Raw genomic sequence first — 11,486 nt, forward strand, 5'->3', positions numbered from 1 at the left:
CATCTACAATTCTTTTCTTTTTCATTTGGCCAAAAATAATTAAAAAAAATAAAACCTTCAGATCTTATGGACTTAGACTTTTACATTGCTAGAGAATGAAAATTGGTTACAATTAAGTTACCTCAAGAGTATGGTTTCAGACTTTCAGTTAACTCAATGTTATCAAATAAAAGATATTAGATAAAACCTGTCTTGACTAAAATATGAAATTATGAAATTAATCCATTAATATCTTTAACTTAGTGGTAAAAAGTAATCATCATCGTTGTAAAAAGGACGTCATATATAAGTGACCTCAAAAGTTTTGAGGAATACTTGGAGTAAAATCCTAAAAACTCTTTCACACTTCTTCCCTACTCCGTACAGAGAGTACTTAAAAAAATAATTTAGAAATATATAGATGTTCTAAGGTAGGTTCGTCTAGAATATCAAATGACTCAAAGTTGTAGGGCAGCAGCGAAACCTTTGATTTCTAATTGCATTATTTCGCCGCCAATGATGGTCCTGGTCTGATCAACACCTTGACCTGTATTGTTTATTCGCACATTGTTGTTGCCTGCTATTTTTGAATATCTTTTAACCTCCCCAATGGCCAAAGTTCAAAGCCCTAATGCACACGGGACGTCCTTTATGATCTAGCTAGCATCTCTCCTCTTATATGTTCGGGGCCAATGATCATTAGGTTGCTTCATTTCCTTCGCGTTTAGTCCTTCCCTGCACACAATAATTGTTAGGGGGATAAACATGTTTGAGAAGTTTTTTTGAATAATTAATATAACATATAAAAACATACTTAAACTTAAAATGCATAAGCTTAATGGCTATGTACTCAATTATGTTATATTAACTACTCACTATTCTTATCATTATTCAATTACGACTTTACTCACATGTGTATACTCAACAATAATATATTTACAGCATGGGAACATGGTCCTTTTCATTTCATCTAAATTTTTTTACAATTAAAAATTTAGGTCTTTTCATTCTCAAAAAAAAAAGAAAAAAGGTCTTTTAGATTTAACTACGTACATGCCACGTTATTTTAAAATATTAAATGACGTGTTAGTTTGTATACGCTTTTAAATTTATAAATTTTAATCTAAAGTAACGTATACATTTCAAATGGTAAGAATCATTTTCCTATGGAAACATATCTTTTGACTATCTATTTTTTGGTTTAAGCAATATTGTCAGATTGTCATTTTGTTATTAGGATATTTTTACACCTGTTACCCCATATTATTAAAGTTAACAACAACAAAAAACCATGTTAAAATTTCTCTCAAATTTTTATTTTGAAAGTTTACCCTTATGTATATGTTCGGGCCCAATGATTCATAAGGTTGCTTCATTCCTTAGTGTTTACTCATCCTTAGCTGCACACAATAATGGCATGGGAACACTTCATTTCATCTATTTTTTTGTTTACAATTAAAAATTTAGGTCTTTAAAATTTAACAACGCGTGCATAATGCCATGTTATTTTAAAATTTTAAATGATGTGGTAGTTTATATATACTTTTAAATTTAATCTAAATTAATGTATACATTTCAAATAGTGGGAATAATTTTCCTATAGGATTATATCTTTTGACTACATATTTTTTGGTTTAAGTAATTGTCAGTTTGTCATTCCATTATTAGGATATTTTTACACTTGTTACTCCATATTTTTAAAGTTTACCAAAAAAAAACCATGTTAAAATTTCTCTCAAATTTTTATTTTGAAAGTTTACCATTCTGTATATATATACTCATATATACATTTTCCTAGGAGCTTGAGTTAAATAATTTGCTCTTCTTAGATCGTTAATTACTTTAAAAAAAAAAAAATTAGTGGGTGAGGAGGAGATTCAAACCACATACACAAAACACTAGAAAGGATATCATTAGGTTTTGTGAAATTTGAATAGAGAGTTTGTTTAAAAGAATCAAAATACTACAATATTGGCAAAGTAGAAATTCGGCGTTTTGCTCTTTTTTTTTTGTTTTTTTGTTTTTTCCTGTACCCATCAGCACCTTGAGTAGATTGGATTATGGCTATATGAATTAGTAGTTACACACTTACCTTTGTTAAAACAAATTGGTGCTTTGCAGAAAGACCTTAGACAGAGTAAACCAATTGAATGCTTTAGATTTCCATTAAAGCATAAGATGGTAATCTTAAAAATTGAGGAAAAACATAATAAAGGTAAGAGCCAAACCTAATGGGAAGGTCAAAGAAGAACATTACTTTTGTAATGCACCATGAACCATCACCTATTAGTGCATTTTTATTGTAGTTGCTCTAAATTTCCTCAAAGCATAGTATAGTAATCATAGAAATTGAGGAAAAAATGACAATAATAAGGGTAAGAGCCAAAACCTAATCGGAAGGTAAAAGAGCAATACTTTTGGAATGCACCATGAACCATCACCTATCTATTATTCCAATTCTTCAAGTACCACATGATGAATGCTTGTTTCAATTTAAAATTGAATTTATTTTTATCATTAGTTTAATTATGTACATATTTTTATGATTTCACTATTTGTTTTAGACAACCATAATTTTACTTTTTTTAATATAAAGAACAAAAAAAAAAAAAATTGATCCAAGTTCCAAACACAAAATATATGTTGCTTTCGCCCTCTTTTAACTTTTGGTCGTATTTTTCCCTTTTTTTTGGGGGGAAAAGATATATTTTCTTGTTTCATATTAATATATATGCATTTTTGGTGCAAACGGTTGAGAATCTTAGGGGGTGTTTGATATATATGTTCAAACAACAATTTTCAATGTTTAAATACTAAAATATACATATTTTCATAATATTTTTTAACCTACACATATTTTTACAATACTATAAATCTTTAACTAAACCGGTCTTTAGTCTCAAGAGGATATAAATTAAGATTAGGACACAATAGTGACAATACGGGTCCGTTTGGATAGAACTTATTGCTGAAAACTGAAAATACTATAGCAAAATAATTTTTAAATGAGTAAAAAATACTGTTCATTTCAAAAGTTACTGTTCATAATTAATGAACAGTAACAAACATGCGTTGAAAAAAAAAAAAAAAAAAAACGTGAACGCAGCTAAAACGCTGAATCCAAACGTATTCTACATGCCTGCAATTTTAGACTTTTTTTGGTTCAAGCCAACCACGCTTCAGTGGAAAACTGCTGAGGTCACGTTCTCTCACGCGCCTAGAACTTGGCGTGGGGCTAGCAATAGCATACCATAAGCCATAGCCATTGTCCATTAATACGAAATTTCCTAATTATTCATTATTTTCATATGAGTCTGTGACAATGACTATAAAAATAATTTAAAAACAATATATAAAGTTCTAAACTATTGCAACTTGGATTGTATTGTGAATATTCTTTTTCTTTTTTTGAGTATATCTATGTTCACATCATGTGAGCTTTTTTTTTTTTTTTTTTTTTTTTTTTTTTTTGAGAATGACACATCATGTGAGCTGAATCGACTGATTTTATTTTATTTTATTTTTATTTAACATAATATCTCAGTATTTTTTTTCTTCTTTTAAATACATTTTTATGGGTTTTTTTTTTCTTTTAAAACATTATGTTACGGGCTTAATAATCGTACTCCAACTTGTCTATATTTATGACTTCATTCATAATCTAAAATGATAGATTATGACAAATGAAAAAAAAAAAATCTAAAAATATGAGAAAATCTAAATGGACTAAGCCACATGAAATAATATTCTCCAACATCAACATCCAATGCACAATGCATTGGATGTGTATATTCAACCTTCAATTGAGAGACTCTCATGTATACAACAAGATGCATGAGTTGTCCTTTCAAATTAACCACATGTCTGTATCACATTTGAATTGAGTTGTATCATATAGGACTGTGCTAGAAACTGCATATCTCACATTACTTTACAACAAGCCATAAGCCATTGATACAAAATATCCTAATTATTCAAGTGAGTCTGTGACCCAATGACAATTAAATAATTTAGACAATATCTAAACTATTGCAATTGGATTGTACTATGAATATTCATCTCGTTTTTTGAGTATGTCTAGGTTCACAACATGTGCGCTGAATTAATTGATTTAAAAAAAAAAAATTAACATCATTTCTTAGTTTTCACTTTTCCCTCTTTTTCATACATATTTTATGGGGTTTTTTCCTAAACATTCTGTTATCGGCTTAATCATACCCTAGCTTGTCTTTTGCTTATTCCTAATTTAAAATAATATATTATGACATAAGAAAAAAAAATTAAACGAGAGAAGATTTTTTTTATAGATAATATTTCAAATTATGGCATTGTTCAATGATAATTATTTTTTTTATCATTAATTTAAGACACCAATTAGTTTTTGACATAAACAAGATTTGAATCTCAAATTTCTTACTTGAAGACAAAATTTTTTATCAATTAAACTAAATGAAATCTACGAAAAAAGATTTAAATCAACTAGGCCACATGAAAGAACCATTTCCAGCATCCTATGCATGCACACATGGCTGTCTCAACACATGTAAGTCTCAAGAATGTGTGGATTTCATCAACTATATATGATCAGACACCTGAAGTATACAACAATGGGTGCATGAGATGTCATTTTCAGACCATATGTCCAATGTATCATGCAGATTTGAATTGAGCTCTATGATCATATAGGGACTGTAGCATAATAAAAAATTAATTATCACGTGCAATTTTGCCACCCTTTTGGCCAAAAGTGCTACAGCAATATACTAAATCCATGCTATGTTACAATTTCCATGCAGTCACATTTAATTGTATTAGGCTGAACAGGTACAAATATCATACACAAATTGCTCACTTTCATATTATTCTAATAATTAAATTGAGACCACAATGTTTCAAAAATAAATAAATACATAAATTGAGACCACCAGTGCCTAATTGTATAGAAACAATGAAACATCTCCATGCAACAGTTATAGGAATCTATTATTCTATATTGAAAAATCATTTTGTGGAGGGTGTGCTTTGACAGCTTGTTTCCATGGGCAGCCGCAGCATTAAAAAGGCTATTAGTTGGCGTAACATGGTTTGGGGCTTTATTCTGTGCGATGGACTTCGATAACAATCAAAGCATAGCTTCCAATCATAAAATTAGTATATATTTTTTCAACATTTTAATATAACAACATCAACGGTTTTTAGTATCTTCTAGCCAACTATTTGTATTTATGGGGGGAGGCCGGAGGGGGATCTACCTAACTAATTGTGGGATGGAGAATCTGTACTTTCCTAGAGATTGTTTGGCTGCTCAAATGGGGTTTCAAACATTAATCTATATATCTGGATAATAATAAGATCACGAAGAAAATTTTTTAGGGCCTATCATGAGTCATTCGTGTTAGAATCCCGTTTTCTTTCATTGTGTGTGTTTGTTTCTAAAAAAAGAAAAGAAAAGAAAAGTAATTGTCTTACATTGGTTTAGAGAGTATATTTGTGTGTAGTGTAACTTGCTATATGTGAGAAAGAGTTTATTAAACACAAGAAAAAATTAATTAAGAATATTTTTTTTTATTAATAGCCAGATTCAATGGTCGGATTCTCCAGTGTCGACAATGAGAAAAAGGGTAGCAGAAGGCAATGAAGGTAAGAGAGATCTTGATCTCCATGGTCATGGGACTTCTTGTTACTACTTGTAGCCTACTAGACATTGACCTCCATGGTCTAATAATAAGATCTCGACCTTGTTGATGTTGGAAAGGGCAAGGTCTCAACATAAACTACTATAAAAATGGGCAAGGCAGTTTCGAAAAATTAATGGTCCATTTAAAAACATTTTATATAACTTTTTACTGGAAGTATGCTAAAGTATACTTCTATCTTTAATTTTTTTTTTGATGAAAAAAATGAAAAAAGATAGGAAAAAGTTAAGTTTTAAAAAGTTATATATAAAAGCTAAAAGTTGATGCCAAACTCATCCTAAGTCTCTTGACCTAATATTTAACTGAAAATAGTTGGGTTTGACATTAAATAACATGTCACTTACTAAAATAATGGTTGAAAGTTGAAACTAGTTAAAATGTTTCAATTTAAACCAAGTTAAAAAAAATAGTGCATTTTATGAGATCCAGTAAACTGGTATCTTTATAATATTTATTAATAAATAATTTGTAAAAAAATTAATATTATATTCACAATAAATATAAAAAAACTATAAAAAAATCACTTTTTTTTTGCTTTGAGAATGTTTTTTCCTTCGCTTCATTCGATTGGAGAAGCAAGTTTCTTCGTTAAGGATACACGCTCGTGACAAGTTGAACGAGGCTTCAAAAAGCGCGTAAGGTTTAGCAGTCGCTTTTGACGTGTGTTTCCTTCCACTTCCCACCTCCCATAAGCCAAAGGGCCAATCGAGAATCCGAAAGTCTTTTCAAGTTAATAGTTTCGCTTTACACGCATTTGACTATAAACAATTATAATAAACAGGTTTGTCATTCAAAAGCTGTATCACCCTCGTTTGACAGCTCCAATACTATTCCACCATTTGATTCTCTCTCCCAACGAGAATACATCAACCCCAGAAGCAACCTGTCACAAAGCACAACACCACAGCATTTTTCACCAGCTTTTTTTTTTCTCTCTCTCTCTCTCAAGAACAAACAGTAGAGCCCAATAAATAACCTTAAAAAATTCATACTACACATATCAACTTGTATTTTTTCTATTCTCCAACAAAAACCCTATTCTTGTATATACCCACTTCTCTTTCTTTTTAAGGGTTTCAGTTTAAAACCTTCAAATAACATAAATCTCTCTCTCTCTCTCTTCTTGGGTTCAGTTCAAAGTTCAAAATCAAAACCCAGTTCAAAAGGTTGATCACATAAAGCAAAAATAGTAGTAGTAAAAGAAAGAAAAGAAAAAAAATCAGAGCTTTACATAGAAAATGGTGCACTATCATCGGTACCATCACCAGTTCTGCAGAAAAGGTCAGAAACATGTTGAAGAAGATGAGGAGTCTCAAGTCCTCATCATGGAGTGTGGAAGCTCTGGTTATTTTCACAAGAGAGCAAGGCCTAAGCTTCTCTCTCTCCTCATCATCTCTCTTCTCTCTTGTTCCTTTATACTAGCTCCACACCTCTTCTTCAACTCTGTTTCCACTTTCTCTCTACTCTGTAAGCTTTTCTCTCTCATGGGTTCCCTTATCTTCCTTTGGTTTGTTCTTGTTTTTCTCTGTTTTCTCTGTTTTATTTGAGACTTGACGTGTATTTGTGGCTTTTGTAGATTCATTTGGAGACCCCTTTGCTGATATGGGTGCAAATACTCCCCTGTGTTCTTCAGTCTCTAACGGTTAGTAATACTATCTTTCTGTTTTGTTTTTGTTTTTGTTTTTGTTTTTTTAAATTTCCCAATCTGGAATTAAGTTTATCCAACAGTATTGATGTACTGGAAAACAGTTGACCATGTGAATGATGTGATTATAGAACCCTCATAATATAATCTCTATATGTAGGTGAGAACAATTAATTTTAATCTTAAATGGCTGTATGTTGGTTGTGTGTTTAACTGTTTAAGGTTTGGTGAATTAAATTTTGGGATTTGGGACCCCCTCGCATACCCCACCTCTTTAGCCCTCAGCAACAGAACAGGGGCTGATTTTTGTCTTTTGGATTGAGTTGGATCCAACAATAGTTACAATATAATCATGAACTGTTATTAAAGTTTAGAAAGATACTAATTTTATTGTTACTGTTCTGTAATACATGTATGGGTTTTTAATTAGTGATTTTTCTTTTTGTTATTATGTATATGCAGGAACAATATGCTGTGATAGGAGCAGTATTCGTTCTGATATTTGTGTTATGAAAGGCGATGTTAGAACACACTCTACTTCCTCTTCAATCTTCCTTTACACCTCAAGAGACGAAAATGATTTCGTTAATTATGGTGATGAAGAGGGAGATGAGGTAATCCAGCACGAAAAGGTCAGACCATATACACGAAAATGGGAAAAGGGTACTATGGACACCATTGATGAATTAGACCTTATTGCAAAGAAAGAGCATTCTGGTGTTAATCATCGTTGTGATGTCCGGCATGATGTTCCGGCTGTGTTCTTCTCAACTGGAGGTTATACGGGCAACGTTTATCATGAATTCAATGATGGGATTCTGCCTTTGTTCATTACTTCCCAGAATTTTAACAAGAAGGTTGTGTTTGTCATTCTTGAATATCATGATTGGTGGATTTTGAAGTATGGAGATGTACTTTCTCAATTCTCTGATTATCCAGCAATTGATTTTAGCGGGGACAAGAGAGTCCATTGCTTCTCAGAAGCCATTGTTGGTTTGAGAATCCACGATGAACTTACTGTGGATTCTTCATTGATGGAGGGGAATAAGAGCATTGTTGATTTTCGAAGTCATTTAGACCAAGCTTATTGGCCTCGGATTAGTGGTTTGATCCAAGATGAGGAGCGAGAAGCAAAAGAGAAGCTGGAAAAGATGCTTCATTTATCCCCAACATCAGAAACATCATTGAACATTGTAAAGGAGGAGCAAGAGGATCGGTCAGGGAAGCCTACACTAGTTATTTTATCGCGAAATGGATCTCGGGCGATAACTAATGAGAATTTATTGGTGAAAATGGCAAAGGTGATCGGGTTTCAAGTCAATGTTTTGAGGCCTGACCGAACATCAGAATTGGCAAAGATTTATAGGGCTCTTAATGCGAGTGATGTAATGATTGGGGTTCATGGGGCAGCCATGACTCATTTTCTCTTTATGAGGCCTGGATCTGTGTTTATTCAAGTTGTTCCCCTTGGAACTGATTGGGCGGCGGAGACATATTATGGAGAACCTGCAAGGAAGCTTGGTTTGAAGTATATTGGTTATGAAATTGTTCCTAAAGAGAGCTCGCTGTACGAAAAATACGATAAAAATGATATTGTTCTAAGAGATCCAGAGACTGTGAACAAAAAGGGTTGGGAATTCACAAAGAATATCTATCTTGACGGCCAAAATGTAAGACTAGACCTCAGAAGATTTAGGAAACGGCTGGTTCGTGCTTATGACTATAGCATTGCTAAAATGAACCGACAGGCTCATCTTCAATCGCAGTAATTTGCAATTGTTTCACATAGTTTAATCTGTTGTCCTTATGTATGTCCCACTCTTTATCATTGAGTTTGTTGATAAGCAGGAAATGAAAAGTAGGAAGAATTCTTTGTAAAGATTAGTGAAATTTGTACATCCAGCAGCAAAATGAGCTTTCTAGTAAATAATAAAACAAAACAGTTTTTGGTCTATTTTGTACAATTTTGGAGTACTTTAATGTATCGAACATGTGTTTACTCAATTTCTGTTTATTCATAGATGAAATATATTTCCTTAATTTGATAATGTAAGAGTTTGCTATATTATGAATTTTGTTGGTGATGGACTTCCTTGAGCTTTCAGGTTCTACTTCATTCATGTTATTTGTTTTTCAATGGAGCAATGGACACTTCTGATCAACCATGATTTGATATTTTGGTTATGGTTTTTTGTGCTCAACATTTGATATATTTTTGGTGTTTTGATGTTCTAATTTATTCAATTTACATATAATGACTTTATCTTTTTCCAGCATTAGCAGCCATATCAACTCTGTTCTCTTTGGTTCTTTCCTTTAACATATAAATTATGCACTTTAAATTGGATGCAGTTCTTTTGTGAAGACTGAGAGTCTAATAACTTATATATAGAGCCCCAGCTCATCGTCAGTATTTAAGGGAAGTTCTTGACACTCAGAACTTTTCATTCCAAACTTTTCAGGAAGCAAGTGTATTATGAATTTCTTCATAATATATTAGATTTTCATCCACCCTGTTTCCCCTGTTTTTGCTTCTTGGTGGATACCTGATATTAGTGTGAACAACGCAGATATTTTTGAAATTTTGATGTGAGATGCTTCAGCATGCATTGTAGTTTATAAGCACTTCTTTGGTATTTTGAGATTTCCCTTATAGAATTCTGCCATCTTTTTTCCTAAATTATGAACTGGTGAGACTAACATTTCCCGAAACTGTGTCCTTAACACTTTGCCTACCCTGCTATAGGCAATTTCTTTTTACCCGATATTCTCATTTTGATGAACTTCTGAAGCAAAATGGTAGCCAAATCCATTCAAATTTTAACTTGACTATCATTGGAATCAAGTGGTGTAGATGTATTCCAAATATATCTAGAATACTATCATTATTGCCATGTGTGCAAGTTCTTTTTAGTTATTTTAATCAGCACAAGTCCACAACGTATTGATTTTTCTTTTACAGGCTGTTCATACAATTATACAAAGATGTTATCAGTTTCCATGTGGACATGTTTGTGTCAGAATTATTTTTGTAAAAAACCACAAGTATGAAAAAGGGTTGCTCCTTTATGTTGGGTCTTAGATAAGCTAAATATTTTTGTCCTGTACCTATAAGAGAGACACTGACTTTACAGTGGAAGGATAATTGCATTGCACCCAGGCAACAAGGTAATCAAGAATGAGTTGTCTTAACGGCCGTTAACAGTACCCTTTTGTAGTTTTTTGTAGTATTTTTTTTTCTTTTTGCAGTTTTTTGTTCTTTTTTACAATTTTTTAAATCCTTTTTAACACATTTTTTTTAATTACTTTTTGTCATTTTTATTAAGTAAGATATATAAAAAAATCTTAATAAACATTGCACAGTATTTATTAACATTTTTCATAAAGAATTTACAAGACACTGACACTAAAGAACTTATATGCTATAATTGTTAACAGGCCTATGTCCTATATATGTTGGTGGAGTATGGAAGAATCTATGGAACTTATGCTATAATTGGTATTTTTTTGAGGTAATAATGGTCTAAAGTGTCGATTAGAAAAAGCTTAACCAGTAAGTACTTGGCCAAACATTTCACTATCAACTTTTTATAGTGGCTTATAAAGGAAGGACAACTATACAAAAGGCTTGAATAATTCCCTGCCAATAGATAAGTGATAGTAGGACCTAATTTATCATTGGTTTCTACATGAGATAGGTTCCTAACTCCTCAAAAAACTAGTGGCAGTCAGCCAATTTCAAGCTCAGTAGCTAACCCATGGTAGCTTCATTTCCACATCACCTAGTATATGTCAAATCAGCTGCCTTATCACTGCCTCCCACTTTTGAAGCTAAAGGTTCCCATTTTTATACCTTGCTGTCTTTAAATGATCCAACCCTTCTGCATTTTAAAAATAGAACTAATCTTTAAACAACAATAGATTAGATGCTACCTCTTGGCTTCAGTATCTTTCACAGAAGTAACAATTTTGTAGGGGAAGATAGAGATCTCAACCAATCAAATTCTAGATGCATCAGGATTTGCTTAATATGATCATGTACGGACCTATGGGGCTAGACTTCTGTTACAACTAGGCCTTCGATATTTTACCCTCTAAACTGACTCATTCCTAATTTTTTATTGATATTTTTACATTGATATAACATTAAGAAAGGGAAATAGAAT

At 32.0% G+C, this 11,486-nt stretch overlaps 1 protein-coding gene across 1 annotated transcript; it reads left to right on the forward strand.

Annotated features, from left to right (window-relative positions):
• The first annotated feature begins 6,498 nt into the window (after positions 1 to 6,498).
• Positions 6,499 to 9,272, forward strand: LOC142608604 (xylan glycosyltransferase MUCI21-like). Its single transcript, XM_075780298.1, has 3 exons — positions 6,499 to 7,142; positions 7,252 to 7,317; positions 7,783 to 9,272. Exons 1-3 carry the CDS (start codon positions 6,914 to 6,916, stop codon positions 9,087 to 9,089), a joined length of 1,602 nt encoding a protein of 533 aa, XP_075636413.1. The 5' UTR covers positions 6,499 to 6,913; the 3' UTR covers positions 9,090 to 9,272.
• The last annotated feature ends 2,214 nt before the right edge of the window (positions 9,273 to 11,486 follow it).

Source organism: Castanea sativa, chromosome 9 (genome assembly GCF_040712315.1).
Source record: "Castanea sativa cultivar Marrone di Chiusa Pesio chromosome 9, ASM4071231v1".
NCBI lineage: Eukaryota > Viridiplantae > Streptophyta > Magnoliopsida > Fagales > Fagaceae > Castanea > Castanea sativa.